This window comes from Ornithorhynchus anatinus, chromosome X5 (assembly GCF_004115215.2).
Source record: "Ornithorhynchus anatinus isolate Pmale09 chromosome X5, mOrnAna1.pri.v4, whole genome shotgun sequence".
NCBI lineage: Eukaryota > Metazoa > Chordata > Mammalia > Monotremata > Ornithorhynchidae > Ornithorhynchus > Ornithorhynchus anatinus.
Window position 1 is genome coordinate 6,422,029 of NC_041753.1, and position 22,459 is coordinate 6,444,487.

Consider the following 22,459-nt stretch of genomic DNA (forward strand, 5'->3'; position numbering starts at 1 on the left):
CTAAGACTGTAAGCCCCATGCGGGACAGAGACTGTGTCTGATCTAAATGACTTGTACCTATCCCAGCACTTAGAACAGAGTTTGGCACAGAGTAAGCACTTTAGTACCATAAAACAAACAAGCCACAGACAAACAAGACTGGTGGTGCCCCTTTCTCTGGCTCCTCACCCAACAAAGCCAAAGAGGAGAAAGTGAAGTCCAGCAGGAATCAACCCCAGCGGGACACCTGTTTGAGTTGTTTTGCCAGTAGAGGGGATGGCTTGCATGGAGTCATCCACACTCTTTCAGCCAATGCCCAGAGGATGGTGCCTTAGGAGACTGCAGAGGCAGCAGAAACTACCCATTTGGTGAGCCATAGTTGAGTATGATATTTTATATGCCTTAATCAGGGTTGTCTCTCCATAGTCCTAACCCGAACCTTATCCTAACTCCAACCTCTACTGGCTCATCCTTACCTGCCCCTTCCCCTAATCATCTCCCAATCCCTGTTGTGCCCCTCCCACCCACCCTAACCCTAACCCCTTTTGCCAAACAAATACACCCTGTTCTCCTGGGGACCCTTTTGCTTTTTAGTGTCTTAACCTCATTCTTCTCCCCAATCCCACCCCTCCTTGTCTCCTTAGCGTAATATCTTCATCAAACATTCTTCCCCACCCTGTCCATCAATCTAATCCCCTGTTAACCTCTCTCATTCATTCATTCATTCATTCAATCATATTTTTTGCATGCTTACTGTGTGCAGATCACTGGCCCAAGCGCTTGGGAGAGGACAATACTACAATAAACAGACTCATTCCCTGCCCACAACAAGCTGACATTCCCTTTCCTACCTCCAACTGCGAAGGAAAGCCAAACCCCATGTCCCCCCTCCTTTAAACCTTCCTCCTCAACACATCCCCCACATCTCAGGCCCCCTGCCCAGCTCTCCTGGATCCCCGCATCACTCTCCATTCCAGTCTTCGGCCAATCAAGTCAATAGTATTTACTGAGTGCTGACTGTGTGCAGAGCACTGTACTAAGCGCTTGAGAGAGTCCAGTAAAAAAGAGTTGGTAGACATGCTCACTGCCCTCAAAGAGCTTCTTAGTCAAATCCTTCATTTCCTCCCGGGTCCCTTCTTTTCCTTCCTCTCCCTGACCCTCCTGCACCAATCTCTCTTGCCACTCTTCTTCTCTTCTCTTCCTTTTTCTTCCACCGCTCCCTCCTGCCAGGTCCTTTCTTCTTTTCCCCACATCTCTCTGTCCCAGCCAGCCCTCACCCCCTCCCATCTTAATTTCCTTCCTCCCATCCACCTCTCTTGCTCTTTTCCTCTCTTTCCCTCTCCCTCTCTCTCCCCGCTCTATCTAGCTTCCTTTCTCTTCCTCTCCCCCGACCCTCTCTGTCTCACCACCTCTCTCTCTTTTTCTTCCTTTCTCTCACTCTCTCAATCTTCCTCTCTCTCCCCCTCTCTCTTTGTTATTATGGTATTTGTTAAGGGCTTCCTAGGTGCCAGGCACCGTACTAAGCCCCGGGGTAGATCCAAGCTCATCAGGTTGGACACAGTCCCCATCCCACATGGGCCTCACAGTCTTAAATCCCCTTTTTATCGATGAGGGAACGGAGGCCCAGAGAGGTGAAGTGACTAGTCCAGGGTCACATAACAGACAAGTGGCAGAGCCGGGATTAGAAGCTAGGAATCTTTCTGATTCCCAGGTGTGGGCTCTAACCATTAGGCCACACTGCTCCTCCCCTCCTCTTCCTCTCCCCTATCTCTCTCCCCCATCTCACTATCTCTCCCTCCATCTTTCACTCATTCAATCGCATTTCTGAGCGCTTATTGTGTGCAGAGCACTGGACTAAGCGCTTGAGAGAATCCAAAAGAACAATCAACAGACATTCCCTGTCCACAGCAAGCTACTAGTCTAGAGGTCAGCTTATCTATCTCTCCCTCCTTGTCTCCCTCTACTGGCCCCCACCCCCATCTCTCTCCTTCAGGTACCCCTAACCCTTCCCCCTCACTTTCTGCCCGCACCCAATGGATTTCCCACAGATGGCAGAGGAGGGTAGCAGGTTCTCTGACATGGCAGGGCCTCTCCTGTCCTCCCTGCCTTTGGGCCAGCAACCTGGCACGGTGGTTGTGGGAGGGTGCGGCCCGGCCTTGCCCAGCCCCTCCAGGATGATCGACTGAGACGTGACATGCGCTCCGCCCCCGTGGCCCTGCTCCCCTGCCAGCTTGGCAGCCTGGTTTTTTTTTTTTTGGGGGGGGTGCTGCCTGGTGGGGGTGTGCTGGGCGGGCATGGTCAAGTTGGAAACGTCTTATTAGCCTGATAAGGATCGGGGGGACCCACCCACCTCGGCACCTCTGAGCCCCGACTTGGTTCAACTGGCTGGGCCGCTGTGGAGGGAGGAGGGAGCGGGAGAGGCTGGGAGGAGGGCCCCCCCACCCCAAAATCCTGCCTGTCGCTTGCCGCCGCCTCTGCCCTGGATACCAGAGAGGCCTCTGGGGCTCGTTGAGACGGGCCAGATGCTCCGAAGGGCTGGACCCAGGCAGTCACCCTCTCTCCCTGCAAGGTGACCACCCAACCTGCACCCAAGGACTCCCTCCTTTGCCTTCTGGATCTCTCAGACCGAGACCACCACCCTCTCTGCCGGATCCCGTCTCCTCTCTGGACATCACTCCCTGCTCCTAGCAAGGATCCCTTCTCCCTGGACCCCCAAGCTCACAGCGAGGACCCCACTCCTGGACTCCAATATCCACCCAGAAGAAGTCTCTTCCAGACTGCAGATTCCTCCCACCCCCGGGGAGAATCCATCTGCACCCCAACTTCCCAGCCTCCTGGATCCCAGATTTGGGCAGACCGGAGCCCATCTGGGTGCAGCTGAGCCCCCTCCCGGGGGCCTGGATCCTTCGGCACCCCCCGGCTGATCCCAGAGTCACCCCAGTGCACCACCCTCCCCCCAGCCCCCCGGGGTCCCCAGCATGGCCGTTTACCGGGTGAAGGTGGCCACGGGCACTGACCTGATGAGTGGGACGTTGGACTCCATCTCGCTGACCCTAGTGGGGACGGGAGGGGAGAGTCACAAGCAGCTGCTGGACCACTTCGGCAGGGACTTCGCTACCGGTGCGGTAGGTCTTGGGGTGCGTGGAGGCTGGTGGGGGGTGGCTGGGGGTGGTGGGGAGAGCCAGAGGGTAGAGGAGGAAGAAGCTGAGATCATTAGGCATCAGCCTGGATAGCCAAATGGTGGCCTAGACCCCAAACCTTCCCCAGTATCGAGGGGCTCCCGGGAACCCTTTACATTACCCCAAATTCATTCCTTCCTTCAGTCGGATTTATTGAGCACTTACTGTGTGCAGAGCACTATACTAAGCTCTTGAGAAAGTATAATACAATAGTAATAACCCACCCCTCACTCCATCCCAGCCCGCCCCATTGCTATAATAATAATGATACTAAAAATGGTATTTCTTAAGCACTTACTATGTGTCGAGCATCGTTCTAAGCGTTGAGGAGGAGAACACAAGATAATCAGGCTGGACACCGTCCCTGACCCACATGGGGCTCACGGCATTAATACCCATTTTCCAGATGAGGGAACTGAGTCCCAGAGAAGTGAAGTGACTTGCCCAAGGTCACACAGCTGACAAGTGGCAGAGCCAGAATTCGAACGCAGGTCCTTCTGACTCTGAGGCCCATGCTCTACCCACTGGGCCCCGCGTCGAGGGGATTAACGTATCTACCCCAACACTTAGAACAGTGCTTGGAGCAGAGCAAGTGCTTCACAAATACCATAAGTAGTCACTGCTATTATTATTACCCCAAATCCCACCCCTCGCCCCATCCCTGTCCCCATTCTATAAGCTGAGTAACTTGTATCTTACCCCAGTGCTCAGAACAGTGCTTGTCACATAGTAAGAACTTAACAAACATCATAAGTATTCATTATTGTTATTGTTATCCCTGTCCCCCTTCTACAAGTTGATTAACTGTTATCTACCCTCAGCGCTTAGAATGGTGTTTGGCACATACTAGTTCTAAACAGATACCATAATAATAATAATAATTAATAATAACTAGTATTATTATTACTTCAAATCCCACTCTTCACCCCATCCCTGTCTCCAGTCCCCATTATGCAAGTTGATTCAATGGTATCTAACCTAGAGCTTAGACCAGTGCTTAGCACATAGTGTTAAATGAATATCACAATTATGAATTATCCTTATTTTATTACTACCCTTTATCTATTAGTATGATTACTACCACCCCAAATCCCATTCTGTCTTTAATTAATCAGTCAGTTGTATTTACTGAGTGCTTACCGTGTGCACAGCACTGTATTAAACATTTGGGAGAGTACTCCAGACCAAACCTGAACGCTACCCTAACACTTTCATCAAATCCATCCCTAATCCCACACACTAAGATTTCCAGAATATCCTGATCCTAATCTTCAACGCCGACCCTCACCTTAATGTTACTCCGAGCCCCAACCGGAATCTCCCTGGGTCTCTGCTTCACTTCACCTCTTTTCTGAACCCCGATCCCTAATCTGATCTCCGGCTCTAACCCTCTCACTGAACTGTAGCACCCAGTCAGTCATTTATCTGTATATATTGAGTGCTTGTCATGTGCAGAGAGCACTGTAGTAAGTGCTTCTGCACTGTACTAAGTGTATATTTCTGCAATTTCTTTATTTATGTTAATATCTGTCTCCTCCCTTCTAGACTGTAAACTCGTCGTGGGCAGGGAATATGTTTCTTTATTGCTGTATTATACTCTCCCAAGCACTTAGTACAGTGCTCTGCACACAGTAAATGCACAATACATATAATTGAATGAACGAATGGATGAATGAATGAAAACGAATCACACTGCAGCCACCCTCAAACTTTCTGAGTGATTCAGTCAGTCACAAGCTTGGAGGCAGAAAGCTGACCAGATTCATTCATTCAATCGTATTTATTGAGTGCTTACTGTTCGCAGAGCACTGTACTAAGCGCTTAGGAGAGTACGATACAACAATAAAAGACACAATCCCTGCCTACAATCATTTCTTAAAGCCCTGTCCAGCTCCGCGACTCTGATTCAGACTCTAATCCCTCACCTAAATCTAGGGTCCAGGTTTATGATTAATCCTAATTCCAACCCTTACCTTATTTCTCACGTTGAGGCAGAGCCTATGTCTTTTGTTTTCTCTAGACTGTGAGCTCCTCTGTAGACTGTAAACTCCTTGTGGTTAGGGATTGTGTCTACCAACTCTGTTGTATAGGACTTTCCCAAGCACTTAGTACAGTACTCTGCACACAATAAGGGCTCAATGACTATCACTGATTGATTGATTTTACTTCTCTTGACCTCTCCCAAACGTTTCATACAGTGTTCTGCATACAGGAGGTGCTTAATAAGTACCCCTGACCGTCACAGTCTTTAGCCCTAATAATAGTAATAATAATAATTGCGATATTTGTTAAGTGCTTACTATATGCCAAGCACTGTACTAAATGCTGGAGTTAGTAGATACAAGATAATAATGTTTATCATGATGATGATAATAATTAATAATAATAATAATAATAATCGTGGTGTTCATTACGAGCTTACTACGTGCCAAGGACTGTTCAAGCATTATGAGGAGATACAAGGTAATCGGGTTCGGCACAGGCTGTCTAAGTAAATATTTCATCATACTGAACATTAACTCTAATTTCATCACTAATTTCATCTATCCTTAACTCTAAACTCTAACCCTACACCTGACACTGTCATTTTTATTTTTCTTGGACCCCATTGATTACCCTAACGCTATCCACAATGCTATTCTCCAAATGTCTCTTAATCTCATCCCTAAACCTTAACTGACCTGCCTCTAACCCCAGTCTGAATTTTTATCTTGAGACCAAATCCAAGGCTTGACCTTAATCCTATGCCAATCCCAACCACATATCCCAGTCGATCAATCAGTTGTACTTATTGAGCACTTACTGTGTGCAAAGCATTGTACTAAGCACTTGGGATAGTATGATATAACAACAGAGTTGGTAGACCTGGTCCCTGTTCACAACGACTTCAAAGTCTAGAGGGGGAGACAGACAATATTATAAATAAATAAATTTCGGACTTGGATGTGAGTGCTGTGGGGCTGAGGGAGGGGTGAAATAAAGGGAGCAGATCCAAGTGCTGACTCTAAACCAGCTCTAAATTTAACTTTAACCTTCACTCTAATGCTATCCAAACTACATCAATTGATAGCATTTACTCCGCACTTACTATGTTCAAAAAACTGTTCTAAGCACTTGGGAGGGCTCGATATAACCGAGTTAGCCTAGACATTCCCTGCCCCCAACTAACTTAGTCTAGAGGAACTCAATTCTCTTTTTAGCCCTAATCCTAACCCTTTATCTTCCCCCCAGTCCTATCAATCCCATCTCTAACCTAAACCATAGCTCTAACCTCCATCTCTACTTTTCTTTGAAGTTGTTGCTTTGTGAAGGTCCTGAAGCTTCAAACACACACACACACACACACACTCATTCCCACCAAGTTTCTTCCTCCATTTTCTCTTCCTCCACAACTACATCATTTTTTCACCATATTTGTTAAGCGCTTACTATGTGTCAGGCACTGTACTAAGCGCTGGGGTAGAAACAAGTTAATCGGGTTGGACACTGTCCATGTCCCACATGGGCCTTGCAGTCTCAATCCCCATTCTACAGATGAGGGAATCGAGGCCCAGAGAAGTGAAGTGACTTGCCCGAGGTCACACAGTAGACAAGTGGCAAAGCTGGGATTAGAACCCAGGAACCGGGATAAGAACCCACTTGTCTTTACAGATTCAAGAAATCCTAACTCTATCAGTTAATTAATCATATTTCTTGGGTGCTTACTGTGTGCAGCGCACTGTACTAAGTGCTTGGGAGAGTACAGTGCAACAGAGTTGGTAGACACACTCCCACGGCAAGTTTATTTTGGCCCTCATTCTATCTCCACACTCATCCACATCTCTTGTCTCCTGTTCCCAAACCTTACTTGAACCTTTTCCTAATTCCTTTTTTTCCTTAGAGGGAAGACTGCTATAAATCCAATGTCAGAAAGCAATCCAATACCATCCTTACTATAATCTCTTATATTCATAGAGTTCCAAAATACAATTATATTTAAAACTCACCCTGTTTCCCTTACCCAAAGTCCACCCCTATTTTATCATTATTTTTATCCCATATCCAATTCCAGTTCCATCTAGATCATTTTCACACTAGCCTGAACCCCTTCCTTACCCCATATCCCACATCTTTGTTTTTTTAATGGTATTTGTTAAGCACTTACTCTGTACCAGTCTAAGATAGATAAAAGCTAATCAGATTGGACACGGTCCATGTTCTATATGGGGCTGACAATCTTAATCCCCATTTTACAGATGAGGTAACTGAGGCACAGAGAAGCAAAGTGACTTGCCAAGTGGCACCTAATCCAAAACTTGATTCAAACATTACCCCACTCTTTCCCAGTTACTAACTTTATCCCTTTCCTTATCCTTAACCCTAACACCTGCCCTATTCCTAACACTGTCCCACTCCCTGTCCCAAATCCCACTGTTTTTCCTAACCCTAACTCACTTAGATCCTCAACCTCTCCTGTAATCCTGTTTTATTTCCAATTTTGTTCCTAATCCTCTAAACTTGCTCATAATTCCAATTCTAACCCTAGCCATACTCCTCACGCTCACTAACCTCCATCCTTCCCCAAATGGTAACAGTACTCTTTGTCCATATAGTTTACCTTCTCTTAAACCTGCCATCTCCATTTTTTTAGGTATTTGTTAAGGGTTTACTGTGTGCCAGACACTGGGGTAGATACAAGCTAGTCAGGTTGGACACAGAACCTATCCCTTGTGAGGCTCATAGTCTTAACCCCCATTTTACAAATGAGGAAACTGAGGCACAGAGAGGTTAAGTGACTTGCTCAAGGTCACCCAGCCGATAAGTGGCATCATCAGGATTGGAACCCAGGTCCTTCTGATGCCCAGGCCCATATTCTATCCACACTGCTTCTCTGATGTTTCTCCCTAGTCCTGGTCTCAAACTAAATCCCAGTCTCCCTCAGATTACTCTAATACATCCCTAAACTTTACACATCAGCAATCCTCTAACCCTAACTCCAACTGGAACAGTGTGGCCTAGTGGAAAGAGCTTGGGTCTGCAAATCAGAGGACCTGGGTTCTTGCCACTTGTCTGCTATATGACCTTGGGCAAGTCATTTAACTTTTCTGGCCCTCAGTTTCCTCAACTGCAAAGTGTTGATTCAATGTCTGTTCTCCCTCCTACTGAGACTGTGAGCCCCATGTGGGACAGAGATTGGGTCACACCTAATAAACTTGTATCTACCCCAGCTCTTCGCTTAGAACAGTGTTTGACACACAGTAAATGCTGAACAAATACCATAATAATAACAGTCCCCATAATACACATTTGATTTCGATCACCGACCCTTTCTTTTTCATGGTATTTAAGTACTTTCTATGTGCCGGTAAGTGCTGGGGGAGATACAAGCTAATCAGGCTGGACACAGTCCAGGTCCCACAGGGCTAACAGTCTTCATCCCCATTTTACAGATAAAGGAACTGAGGCCCAGGGAAATGAAGTGACTTGCCCAAGGTCACATAGCAGACAAGAGCGGAACCGGGAGTGGAACCCATGTCCTCTGACTCCCAAGCCCGTGCTCTTACCACTAGGCCATGCTGCTTCTCATGCCTGGCACATGGAAAGCATTTAACAACTACCACAAACACAAAAAAAGAAACTGTATTTCCAATCCCAACCTGATCCTAATCCCTAACCCATCCTTTTCTCTTAACCTGACCCTATCCATCCCCTCTTCTGATCTTCCACGTCAGCCGTTCTCTCCTTCTGCCCTCCCTCCCCCTCCACGCAGTAGTTCCTCCCTCCTCCTCCTCCTCCATAAATTCCTCCTCCCCTCCAACCTGTTTCCAACCAATCAATCCATCAATCTGTGATATTTATTGAGTGTTTACAGTGTGCAGAGCACTGGACTGACCTCTAAGGAGAATACAATACCATAGAGTTGGTAGACACGTCCTCTGCCCAGTAGAAAGGGTTTAGCATATTTATGAGGAAACTGGAACATTCCCAAATCTCCCCATGGTGTAAATCAGATAGCAGCTGGGGGCGGGGAGAGATATGAGGGGATGGGGATGGGGATGGGGACGGGGATGGAGATGAGGGGAGAAGTGGTGGGACTTTAGCTAGAGGAGAGTCTGGTTGGGATTAGCATCTGGCTGGGGAAACATTTTAAGAAGAGACCAGAGAGAAGGGGGTGAAAAGCAAGGCTGAGGGTAAGATAAAACCTAATCTCTCTCTCTCCTTATCTCCATTTCCTTCTCTCTCCTCTCATTTTTCCTTTTCTCTCCATCTTTCTCCCCCTCACTTGCTCTCCCTCAATCTGCCTTCCTCTTTACCTCCCCTCTTTATCTCTTCCTCTTTCCTTATCCATCTTTTTCTTTCTCTTTCCCTCTATCTCTCCCCTCGCTCTCCCTCCTCCCTCTCTCCCTATTTCCTTCTCCCCTCTCCTTTTTTCTCTCTCTTTCCATCTCTTTCTCCCCCTTTTCTCTCCCTCAATCTGTCTTCCTTTTTCTTCCTCTTGATCTCCCTCTTCCCCCTTCTTTATCTCTTCCTTTTTCCCTTTCTCCCTCTTTCTCTCCCCATCTCTTTCCCCTCTTCCTTTCTCTCCCTACCCCTCCCTCCCTCAGGTGGATGAGTACACCATCTCCTGTGCCCAGGACCTGGGAGAACTGATCTTGATCCGGCTGGACAAGGAGCCCTACTCCTTCTTCCCCAAGAACCCCTGGTATTGCAACTATGTCCAGATCAGCACCCCCAACGCCTGCACTTACCACTTCCCCTGCTACCAGTGGATGGATGGTTATGAGACTCTGGAACTCAGGGAAGGGAGAGGTAGGGGACTCTGGCGCGAACCCCCCTACCCCGCTCCGAGACCCCAGGCCAGGGGGCTCCGCTGACGTCGGGGTGATGGTGGTTGTGTTCTTGCAAAAGAAAGACCACCCCGTTGGAGCCACCCTTCCTGGCCAGCTCCGCATGCGGACCGCTCCTTCCCTCGTTTCCTCTTGGTGCTCCGGACGGAGTGGCGGTGGCCAAAGGCAGACCAGGTGGCCGGGTTATCCATTCACTCAATCCTATTTACTGAGGGGTTACTGTTTGTAGAGCACTGGACTAAGCAGGAGGGAGAGGACAATACAATAAGCAGACACATTCCCTGTCCACAATGAGCTTCCCTGGACCTTCTCCCTCCAAGTACCTTCCCAAACACCTGGGGAGGTGGGCTCCATGCTGCAAAGCCTAGTGGATAGAGCCCAAGCCTGGGAGTCAGAAGGACCTGGGTTCTAATCCTGGCTCCGTCACGTCTGCTGTGTGACCGTGGCCAAGTCACTGGGCAAGTCACTTCACTTCTCTGGACCTCACAGTTACCTCATCTGTAAAACGGGGATTAAGAGTATGAGTTCCACGTGGGTCAGGGACTGTGTCCAACCTTTTTACCTACCCCAGTGCTTAGAACCGTGCTTGGCACATAGTAAGCCCTTAACAAGTACCACTATTATTATTGCTATTATTATGGGATTCTCTCTGAAAGATGGGTCAGAGTCGTCCTTTGAGGCAATCAATCTGTGGTATTTACTGAGCGCTTACTGGTTGCTCAGCACTGCACTTGGGAGAGTCCAATACAACAGAGTTGGTAGGCACGTTTCCTGCCCACAATCGATGGTATTTATTGAGTGCTGACGGTGTGCAGAGCATTAGACTAAGTGCTTAGGAGAGTCCAATATAAGAGTTGGCAGATACATTCCATGGCCACCATCAGTGGTACTTATTGAGCGCTTAGCGTGTGCACAGACCCGGATTGAGTGCTTGGGAAAGGACAGATCAAAAATAATAATAATAATGATGCTATTTGTTGAGCACTTACTAAGTGCCAGACACCGTACTAAGCATGGGGGGGCGGGGGAGGGGGATAAAAGCAAATCGAGTTAGACACAGTCCCTGTCCCATGTGGGATCACAGTCTCAATCCCCATTTTACAGATGAGGGAACTGAGGCACAGAGACGTGAAGTGATTTGTCCAAAATCACACAGCAGACAAGTGGCGGAGCTGGGATTAGAATTTATGACCTTCTCACTCCCAGGCCCCTTGCTCAGACCCACAAAAAAATCCCCTTAAAAATAAGTTCTCTCCCTCCTCCAAACTCAGGAGGGTTCAGTGGCTCTGAAATCTGAATTGTATCAAGCACTTAGTTAGGGGGCTCTGCACAGGGTAAGCGCTCAATAAATACCCTTGCTAGAGACACATTTAAAGATGGGCAATATCCGATCCTTGCATTCTTTTACTCACCATTAAAAAAGAAAGTAGGCACTCAACAAATACCACAGGCATTGCTTGGAGACAGGTTGTCACCGACTCCCCCTCACCTCCCTCCCTGCCAGATCCCGGATAATCTATGGGAAGGACAGGGGTGGGGGAAGCACCTCAGCTCCTCCAGGACAGGAGACCCAATCCCCAGGCCTGAGCCCCAGGATGGATTGACTGGGTATGGGGAGTGGCAGGGCGGGTGTGGATGATGTTGGGGCAGGCTGAGCCAGGTGGAATGAACTCCTGCAATACTTAGGCATGGCCCTGACTCACCTGCTGGGAGTCCCCTGACCCCTCCTGGAAGACAGGGCAGGGAGGCAGTGAGAAGCTGGGAAGGAGGTGGATGTAGAAAGATTCCCATGGGGGAGGGAATTCCCAGAGATCCCATCTGATCATCTCCCCCTGCCATTTTTTGCATCCTTGCCTCCCTTTTCAACTTCCTGAAGGTACCCTACTCTCCCCAATTCATGGTATTCCCCGCTCCCGGGATCAGGGTCAGGCTTCCGAAAGGGATCATCCCCTCCATACCTCCAACCTTCTCTCCCCTCATCGGGAATTCCTTCCTCAAGCCCTCATTCCCTCTTGCTGCAGTCCCAAGCCATCTCACAGGGGGACCTGGGTCTGTTGCAGAAAAGAGGGCAGGGTCCTGAGAAGGGAGAAGGAGAAGGCCCCTGGTGAGAGCTGGGGCCTGGGGGAGCAGGTGCTTGGTTTCCTCTCTGATGCCCTGTATCCTCACTTCCCTCCCCAATCTCCCCACAGGTAAAACCGTGGCAGACGACTGTCTTCCAATCCTACTGAATCATCGCAGGGAGGAGCTGAGAGCAAAACAGGATTTTTACCAGTGAGACCAGCGAGGGTGGGGCCAGGGCAGACTGGACACGGTTTCGGGGCGGGGGGGGGGCTGACCCCTCAAATTCAAGAAGTAGTGTGGCCTAGAAGATGGAGCCTGGGCCTGAGAGTCAGGAGGACCTGGGTTCTAATCCCAGCTCTGCCACTTGTCTTCTGTGTGACCCTGGGCAAGTCACTTTACTTCTCTGTACCTCAGTAAAATGAGGATTGATGTAAGCCCCCTTGGGACTTGGACTGTGTCCCACCTGATTAGCTTGTATCTATGCCAGCACTCACTACAGTGTCTGACACATAGTAAGCACTTAAATACCATAATAAAGGCCACTAGGATCAACTGGGCTAGGGCCGGAGTGGAATTGGTGGTCCAGCAGCCAGACCCATCTCAGGAGACTGGTCTTAAAGGGAGGTGGTGGGGGCGGGGATGGGGGTCACAAAAGACTGACCAAAGGGAAGGAGGGAGGGTGTGAAGGGAGCGTTGAGGATTCAGGAATCAAGCCGATGCCCACGTTTTATCTCTCGTAGCTGGAGGGTCTTTGTCCCTGGACTTCCCAACTATGTGAGCATTCCCAGCTACCACCCCCCAGTTCGGAGACACAACCCCAACCGACCAGAGTGAGTTCTCAACGGCGAGGAAACTCCCAACCTTTCAGGCTCCGCTCCACCCTGGAACCCAGGCTCCCTGTCTCTCCCAGCCCCATGCTGGGTCCCAGGCTTCCCACCCCCCAGCTCCTGACTCTCCTGTCCATCCTACCCAGCTCAGGAGGCCAGATACCCCCTTTCCCCAATCCCCAGGCCCCAGCACCCCACCCGCCTCCGCTCCCGGCCCTCTCTCTCCTATCCCCCTCCGCCTCCCCAGTCTAGGCCCAGGCTCCAAACCTCCCGCTCCCATTCTCCTCCCCGCTCAACCGAGGGCCTTAGCATCCATCCGCCAGCCTCTGGCCCTCCGGCCCCCATCCTCCCCCTCCCCGCCGGCTGGGGCCCTGGCATCTGGTCCCCAGCCTCCGGCCCTTCCCCTCCAGGTGGAACGGCTACGTCCCGGGGTTTCCCATCCTCATCGACATCAAAGCGACCAAGTTCCTGAACTCCAACCTGCGCTACTCGTTCATCAAAACGGCCTCCTTCTTCTTCCGCCTGGGGCCTATGTGAGCATGGGTCGAGGGGCTGGACTTCCACTTCCCCCCACTTCCACCATCCCCCTGCCCCAGCCCACAACGCTCCTCCTCCCTCTCGTGCCCCCGATCGGCCTCCCGTTTGGGCCTCGTCCGTTGGCGGGGCCTGGGCCCCTTCCCCGCCACGTGCCGTGGGCGTTAATGGTGGGAACGGCTTAACGCCCCGCTCCACCGTGGCCCTTTTTCCTCGTGCCTCCTTCGCTCGCCCGCCCCCAGGAGAATCCCACCTAGAAACCGGTGACGCCCTCCCTCCGGGGCATCGGATTGGCCGCCCCAGGACAGTGGGCGGGGACCGACTGGGGTGTCATTCATTCAATCAACCGTATTTATTAAGTGCTTATTCATCATCATCATCAGGATGACATTTGTTAAGCGCTTACTCTGTGCAAAGCACTGTTCTAAGCGCTGGGGAGGATACCAGGTGATCAGGTTGTCCCACGTGGGGCTCACCGTCTCCATCCCCATTTGACAGATGAGGTCACTGAGGCCCAGAGACGTGAAGTGACTTGCCCAAAGTCACCCAGCTGACAAGCGGCAGAGCCGGGATTCGACCCCCTGACCTCTGACTCCCAAGCCCGGGCTCTTTCCACTGAGCCATTCACTAGTATTTATTGAGTGCTTACAAGGGGCAGAGCGCTGTACTAAGCGCTGGGGATGTACCCTTACTGTGTGCAATACGTACCACTGTGCCGTACTGAGCGCTTGAACTGAACTGGAGCGGAACTGAGTCGGTGTCGGTGGCGTGCGGGAATTGTCCATTCCAAGCGCTTAGTACAGTGCTCTGCACATAGTAAGTGCTCAATAAATGTTATTGAATGAGTGAATGGAAGTGTGTGTGTGGGGGAGTCTCAATGCAGAGGGGCTGAGGGGGAGGTGGGGGCAGGGCTGGGGGAATGGTGGGGGGGGGAGGGGGCGTTCTCACGACCCCCCGGTCCTCCCCACCTCAGGGCGCTGGGCATGAAGCTGCGAGGCCTGGTGGACCGCAAGCGCTCGTGGAGGAGGCTGAAAGACATCCGCAAAATCTTTCCCGCCAACAAGACCGTCGTGTCGGGTGCGTGGACGTCCCCGGCCGGCCTGCCTCTCAAGGGGCCTCGGGCGGGGGAGACGCCCCCGGGGCAGTTGGGGAGACGGCAGGGGCGGGGGGAGGGGTTTTTGAGGGCGGAGCGCCCCCGTGTGGCCTCGGAGGGAGCCTCAGCCCGGAACTCCCCAACTGGAGCCTCTCACAGCCCTCAATCTATCCATCTCCACCAGCTCTTAGAACAGTGCTCTGCACATAGTAAGCGCTTAACAAATGCCAACATTATTATTATTATCTACTGAGCGTTTCCTACTACTACTAATAATAATTGTGGTATTTGTTAAGCGCACAAAGGCCTGCTCCCAAAGGGTGTCCTTCAGGCTCCCCCGACCTTTAGGGTTGGGGGCTTTCACTGGAGGGGAAGAGGACTGGGGAAGAGGTTCTTTGGGAAGCGGACTCAAGCCGGAATGCGTGGCTGACTTAATATATCTCCACTCTTCCCCCGACCTCTGACCCCTGCCAGAGTACGTGGCAGCCCACTGGCAGGAAGACAGCTTCTTCGGCTACCAGTACCTGAACGGCATCAACCCCGGCCTCATCTGCCGCTGCACACAACTTCCGGACAAATTCCCTGTCACCGACGCTATGGTGGCCTCCTCCCTGGGCGACGACACCTGTCTGCAGGCCGAGCTGGAGGTGAAGGAGCCAGGTGTCCTGTCCTCCCCCAGCCACCACCCGGTTCTAGGCTGCTCCCCGGCTCTCTTTCCGGCCTCCCCTATTCCACTGTCCCTATACCGATCGGCTCTACCTTCCCATGCTCTCTCCTCACCCTCTCATCCTTGGAGATGGGACACCAAACAATGGTATTGATTGAGCACTTTCTGTAGGCACAGCACTGGACTAATCGCTTGGGAGAGTGCGGTATAACAGAATTCATTGACACGTACCCTGCCCACAAGGAGCTCACGGTCTAGGGACTCTCCCGCAGAGAATCCGTTTTCCAAACCAGCTCCCGCCAAGCTGGGTCAGACCACCTCCATCTTTCCCAGACTGAAACCCCTAAAATGTTCTAATAATAATAATGGAATTCAGGGCTTACTATGGGTAGGGCCCTGTATTAAGGGGTTAGATAAAAGATAATCATGTCGGACACAGTTCCTGTCCCACATGGGACTCACAGTCCAAGGGAGAGAGATGATTCCCAGCCAATCAATCATTCGTATTTATTGAGTGCTTACTGTCTACTAAGTGCTTGGGAGAGTACACACCCCCACGGTCGCCCCCTGACTCCCATCCTTCTCCCTCTTTCCCAAATCTCTCCTTGGACCTTCCTCTCCCTCAACCTACTGGACTCAGGGGAATTGGAGAGCCTGGCCCATCCTAGGAGGTGGTAACTGTAGTATTTAAACACTTACTACGTGCCAGGCACTGTTCTAAGCACTGGGGTAGCTACAAGATCACCAGGTTGGACACAGTCCCTGTCTCACATAGGGCTCGTGGTCTTAAACCCCATTTTACAGTTGAGGGAACTGAGGCACCAAGAAGTGATTTGACTTGCCCGAGATCACATAGAGCTAGTATTACCAGATCTAACAGAGCGAGAGCAATGCCCAAGAGCTTTTGTTCCCCTCTCCACTGACCATGGCAGCCAATTGGTCATCATCATGGCGGTGCAGGGGGTAAAGGGGCACTCTGAACCCCGAGATTGTCCTCCATCTATCCTTCCCACCTCTTCCCCCATTCTAAACCTTCTCTCCTGGCCCAGTGCCCTGGCTCCTGGGCCCTATGGGGCCTCTCAAGGATTTCCTTTTTGTCTTCCCCGACCTGTTCTCCTTTGGATCTCAGAAGGGGAACATCTACCTGGCAGACTATAAGATCCTGGACAACATCCCAGCCATCGAGCTCAACGGTCAGCAGCAGTATCACTGTGCCCCCCTCTGCCTTCTGTACTGGACCCCCAACAAGGAGCTGTTGCCCATTGCCATCCAGGTGCCTGAAATGAGGGGAAGGGGGGATGGGGAGAGGGGCAGTGGGGTGGGGAAGGGAGTTAAGAAGAGAGCACCTGAGGCAGAGCTAAAGGGATTTGGGTGACAGGGATTGATCCATCAATCAATCAGTCAGTGGCATTTATTGAGCGCTTAACTGTGGTCAGAGCATTGTCCTAAGTGCTTGGAAGAGGACAATACAATAAATGCCATTATTATTATTACAACAGAGTTGGTAGACACACTCCGTGCCTTCAACTAACTGGCAGTCTAGAAGGGGAGAAATCGTCAATGGTATTTATTGAGTGCTTACTGTGGGCAGAGCACTGAGCTAAGCGCTTGGGAGAAGATGATACAACAGAGTTGGTAGATACGCTCCCTGCCCTCAACGAGCTGACAAGCTAGAGGGGGAAACATCATCATCAATGATATTTACTGACCTCTTACTAGGTGCAGAGCACTCTACTAAGTGGCTGAGCATTGTACTAAGCGCTTGAGGCAGACATTCTCTAAATAAGTGACAGCTCTGGACATAAATACTATGGGGTCGTTTGTGGGGTGAATACCAAATGCCCCAACTTGAGCTCTATCTCTCTGGCCTCATGCCTGCTTTTCCTTCTGTCTTTCCCTTGATCTCGTCACCGCTCTGTCTCTCTCAGTCTCTGTGTCCTTTTCCCTCTTCCATTGCCGGCATCTGTGATTGCTCCCCCATCTCTCTGCCCCGTCCCATCCCCGAGCCCAGCTAACCCCCACCCTCGCATCGTCTCTCCCTCGCCCGGTCCCCAGCTCAGCCAGACCCCCGGGCCGGACAGCCCCATCTTCCTGCCCAGCGACTCGGAGTGGGACTGGCTCACGGCCAAGACGTGGGTGCGCTACGCCGAGTTCTACTGCCACGAGGCCATCGCCCACCTGCTGGAGACCCACCTGGTGGCGGAAGCCTTCTGCCTCGCCACCCTACGCCAGCTCCCTATGTGCCACCCCATCTACAAGGTCTGGGGCCAGTGCGGGGGTTGAGGCCATGGGGGATGGGCGGTGGAGGGAACTTAGGGGAGAGAGCCCCAAGCCGGGGGCCATTAGACTGGGGGTGTAGTCGTCAGTGACCTTAGAGAAGATGCATGGCTCAATGGCTAGAGCCCGGGCCTGCCGATCAGAAGGACCTGGGTTCTAATCCCTGCTCCGCCACACTTCTGCTGTGTGACCTTGGTTAAGTCACTTCCCTTCCTCTGGGCCTCACTTCCCTCATCTGGAAAATGGGGGTTAAGATGGGGAGATAGGGGCTGGGTCCAACCTGATTAACTTGTATCTACCCCCAGTGCCGGGCACATAGTAAGCACTTGACAACTACCATAATTATTATTACTACAATGGGAGGGGAAGACTAGACCCTCCACCGCCCCCTCCCCGAAATCTGGCTTCACCCCGGCTTCCATCTCCCCACAGCTCTTGATCCCCCACACCCGGTTCACCATCCAGATCAACAGCATCGGCCGCGCCCTGCTCCTCAACAAAGGGGGGCTGTCCGAACGGGTGAGACCCTCGTGGGGGGCGGGAGGGGTCGGGGGCGTGGGGGTCCACCCCCCGGGGCCTCGCTTCCCCGACCCCCTCGTCTAGGCCTCTTTCTCTCCATCACCGGGTCGCCTCTCCGCTTCTCCCGATGTGCTGGAGGGAGGCATGGGCCTGTGGGTCTTTTGGGGGGCGGGGAGCAGATCCCTGAGCCCCCCCCCTCACCCCCTCTCCCTGTCCCCCGCAGGGCATGTCTCTGGGCCTGGCGGGCTTCGCGGAGGTGATGTGTCGGGCCCTGGCCGCCATGCGCTACGAGTGCCTCTACCTGCCCGATGACTTCCGAAGGCGAGGGGTGGAAGGGCTGGACAACTACTATTACCGGCAGGACAGCCTGAGGGTGTGGGCGGCCCTGGAGAGGTGAGGGGGGCCAGGTGCGGCTGGACAACTCCTACCACCGGCAGGACATCCCGGGGGGTTGGCGACCCTGCAGAGGGCCTGGGGGCCGAGGGGGCACAAGTTGCAGGTTTGGAAGGAGCGGGAGAGCCAGGTCGGGGGGCAGAGGGAGCCCTCAGGTGTGCCTGTGTAGAGAAGCAGCGTGGCTCAGTGGTAAGAGCGTGGGCTTGGGAGTGAGAGGTCATGGGTTCTAATCCCAACTCCGCCTCTTGTCAGCTGTGGACTTTGAGCAAGTCACTTCGCTTCTCTGGGCCTCAGTTACCTCATCTGGAAAATGGAGATTAAGACTGTGAACCCCATGTGGGACAACCTGATCACTTTGTAGCCCCCCAGCGCTTAGAACATAGTAAGCGCTTAACAAATTCATTCAATAGTATTTATTGAGCACTTACTGTGTGCAGAGCACTGTACTAAGCGCTTGGAATGTACAAATCGGTAACAGATAAAGACGATCCCTGCCCTTTGACGGGCTTACAGTCTAATGGGGGGAGACGGACAGACAAGAACAATGGCAATAAATAGAATCTGGGGGATGAACATCTCATTAAAGCAATAGCAAAAAAATAGAATTAAGGCGATGTACATTTCATTAACACAATAGGGTAATGAAAATATATACAGTTGAGCAGACGAGTGCAGTGCTGAGAGGATGGGAAGGGAGAGGGGGAGGAGCGGAGGGAAATGGGGGGAAAAAGAGGGTTTAGCTGTAGAGAGGTGAAGGGGGGCGGTAGAGGAAGTAGAGGGAGAGGGGGAGCTCAGTCTGGGAAGGCCTCTCGGAGGAGGTGAGCTGTAAGTAGGGTTTCGAAGAGGGGAAGAGAATGAGTTTGGCGGAGGTGAGGAGGGAGGGCGTTCCGGGACCGCGGGAGGACGTGGCCCGGGGGTCGACGGCGGGATAGGCGAGAACGGGGGACGGTGAGGAGGTGGGCGGCAGAGGAGCGGAGCGTGCGGGTTGGGCAGTGGAAAGCGAGAAGGGAGGAGAGGTAGGAGGGGGCAAGGCATCATCATCATCATGTGGGGCGGGGGGTGGGGTTCTGGGCCCATCAGAATCTGGGGAGACGGGGTTGGGGACAAAATGGATCGGGACTGAAGTCTGACCCCCTCGGGCCCCCAGGTACGTCTCCGAGATCGTGTGCTACTATTACCGCAGCGACGCGGCCGTAGAGGGGGACCCGGAGCTGCAGGCCTGGGTGCGGGAGATCTTCACCGAATGCTTCCTGGGCCGGGAGACCTCAGGTACCGGGAGGGACCCAGGAATCCCCTCCTCCCAGCCCCCACCTTCTCCCCGCTCAGGGGAGCCCAGCACCCTGGAACCCCCTCCCGGAACGCCCCCGGCCTCGCCTCTCTCCCCTCCTAGGCGTCCCCACCTGCCTGCGCACCGTCCCGGAGCTGATCCGCTACCTCACCATCGTCATCTACACCTGCTCGGCCAAGCACGCCGCCGTCAACACCGGACAGGTGCCGGGCAGGGCAGGGCAAGTGGGAGGGAGAAGAGAGGAATGGAGCCCCCAGCCCCCGCCCTCCAAAGATCCCGTCTCATTCATTCATTCAATAGTATTTATTGAGCGCTTACTATGTGCAGAGCACTGTACTAAGTGCTTGGAATGTACAAATAAGTAACAGATAGAGACAGTCCCTGCCCTTTGACGGGCCTCTCCCTCCTTCCCTCATCAACTTCCTCTTTCTCCTTTTTCTTTTCTTTTCTCTTCTCTCTTTCCCTTTCCATCTTCTCCCTCTCCGCTTTTCCACCTCTTCTCTTACTTCTTTTCCCCTTCTTCTACCCCTCCCCTCTTTCTCTTTTCCTCCCCTCCACGATCTTTCTTCTTTCTCCCCCTCCACTTCTCCTCTTTCTCTTCTCATCCTCCACCAGCTCTCTTCTTTCTCCGCTTCCCCTTTTCCAACGTCCCCAGTGGACCCCTCTGCTTTTACCCGCTCCCTCCCCTCAGCGGTTTTCCTTGGCCTGCCTGGCGGCCGTCTGTCTATCTGTCCATTTTGCTCTGCTCTTGCCTCCTTTCCTTTCAGCAGATGACTCTCTCCCTGGTTGGGGGGAAGGGAGAGGAGAGAGAGAAGGAGTGTGGGTGTGTGGGCGTGGTCCGAGGTGTCTCTACTTGCCCCTGGGGCCCAGCCAGCTTCCTCTTCCCCATCTGCCAAGCGCTTAGTCCACCCAGGAAGCACTCAATAAATGCCACCGACTGATCTGCCCCCAGCTGGAGTTCACGTCCTGGATGCCCAACTTCCCATCCTCCATGCGGAACCCACCACTACAGGCTAAGGGACTGGCCACGGCCCAGACTTTTCTGGACACGCTGCCCGATGTCAAGACCACCTGCATCACCCTGCTCGTCCTCTGGACTCTGAGCCGAGAGCCGGACGATAAGGTGCCCGCAGGGCGGCGGGTTGGGCGTGGGGTCTGGCATCCCTGTACACCTCTAGGCTGGAAGCTCGTCGTGACCAACGGCCTCATCTGCCAACTATTATAGTCAACTCTCCCAAGCTTTTAGCTCAGTGTTCTGCACGCAGTAAGCACCCAATAAATATCACGGAGCGACAGGAAGCAGCATGGCTTAGAGGATAGAGCAAGGGCCTGGGAGTCAGAAGGACATAGATTCGAATCCCGGCTCTGCCACATGCCTGTTGGGCAAGTTACTTCAGTTCTCTGGGCCTCAGTTTCCTCAACTATTAAATGGAGATTAAGAATGTGAGCCCCTTGTGGGACTGGGACTGTGTCCAACCTGATTAACTTGCATCTACCCCAACTCTTAGAACAGTTCTTGGTACAAAGTGTCTAATTATTATTATCATCATCGTTATTATTATTCCTGAGTCTGCTGTGTGACTTTGGGCTAGACATTTCACTTCTCTGGGCCTCAGTTCCCTCATCTGCAAAATGGGGAATTCAAATCCTATTCTTCCTCCTACTTAGACTGTGAACGCCAAGTGAGACCTGATGATCCTGTATTTACCCCAGCGCTTAACATATGGCACAGTTATGATCATTAAGAGCGTGAGTCCCATGTGGGACAGGCACTGTGTCCAACCTGATTACCTTGTTTCTACTCCAGTGCTTAGAATGGTGCTTGGTACATAGTAAGTGCTTAACCAATAGCACGATTATTATTGTGATAACGATGATGATGATTCTCCGTCCCCCTCTCGGCTCCTCCCCCTCCCCACAGAGGCCCCTGGGTCACTTCCCGGACATCCACTTTGTGGAGGAGACGCCACGGCGGAGCATGCAGACCCTGCGGCGGTGCCTGGACCAGATCTCCCACGACATCCGCCAGCGGAACCAGAACCTGCCCCTGGCCTACACCTACCTAGACCCCACCCTCATCGAGAACAGCATCTCCATCTAGCCCGCCACCCTCCACCACCCCGCGGGGACGTTTGCGCTGCCCCGACTCCCATCCCGAGAGAAGATTCTGGGTTCCCCCACTCCATGCCTCCCCACCCCCCACTTCCTGGCTCTCACCCCAGTCATTGAAGGGCAGAGCCACACCAAGGACCCAGGCCTCCCGCATCCCAGGCTCTTAGTCCCCAGCTCTCCCTCTGGGACTCGGGTGTCCTGTCCTCTCAATTCCCGGTCCTCCCCACCCAAATCCCAGCCCCTCTTCCCTTAGCCTCTGTTTCCCCCCACCCCTTACTGGACTCAGGCTCTCCTCCCTTGACCGGGCTCCCGGAGCCTCAGCGTGGGAGTCTCTCCCCTAGGCACTTAAAAAAAACAAACCCACAACTCACACACTCTCCTACAGTGGCACTGATGTTTCGCTGGAGTCTTGGTGTGCCAAGCATCTTGGGAGGAAGGGGCATCATATCACTTGCGGTCCCAGAGGTGGGCTGGGGGTGGGGGGAGAAAGCAAATGGAAGCCCGGGCCAGGGGGTCTCAAGGTCCTGTGATCCTGCCTGAATGAGTTTGGGGGTACAGACCTGTAGAGGGGTGTGCAGAGGGAATTCCAAGTCTGGGAGAAAGTTAATGGAACAGACCAGAGTTAGATTTGAGGGAGCTATGACTGGGGGTGGGGAGAAGTGGGCCATAAAGCTTCTCCCGGCTCATGAGAGAGGCTGATTTT

At 52.4% G+C, this 22,459-nt stretch overlaps 1 protein-coding gene across 1 annotated transcript; it reads left to right on the forward strand.

Moving 5' to 3' along the window:
* Positions 1 to 2,942: 2,942 nt before the first annotated feature.
* Positions 2,943 to 22,442, forward strand: LOC100087885 (arachidonate 12-lipoxygenase, 12R-type). Its single transcript, XM_029054776.2, has 15 exons — positions 2,943 to 3,104; positions 9,743 to 9,947; positions 12,175 to 12,256; positions 12,787 to 12,876; positions 13,284 to 13,406; positions 14,381 to 14,484; positions 14,975 to 15,147; positions 16,297 to 16,440; positions 17,223 to 17,426; positions 17,877 to 17,963; positions 18,187 to 18,356; positions 19,504 to 19,625; positions 19,747 to 19,847; positions 20,597 to 20,767; positions 21,566 to 22,442. The coding sequence occupies exons 1-15, from the start codon at positions 2,958 to 2,960 to the stop codon at positions 21,743 to 21,745; spliced, it is 2,103 nt and encodes a 700-aa protein (XP_028910609.1). The 5' UTR covers positions 2,943 to 2,957; the 3' UTR covers positions 21,746 to 22,442.
* The last annotated feature ends 17 nt before the right edge of the window (positions 22,443 to 22,459 follow it).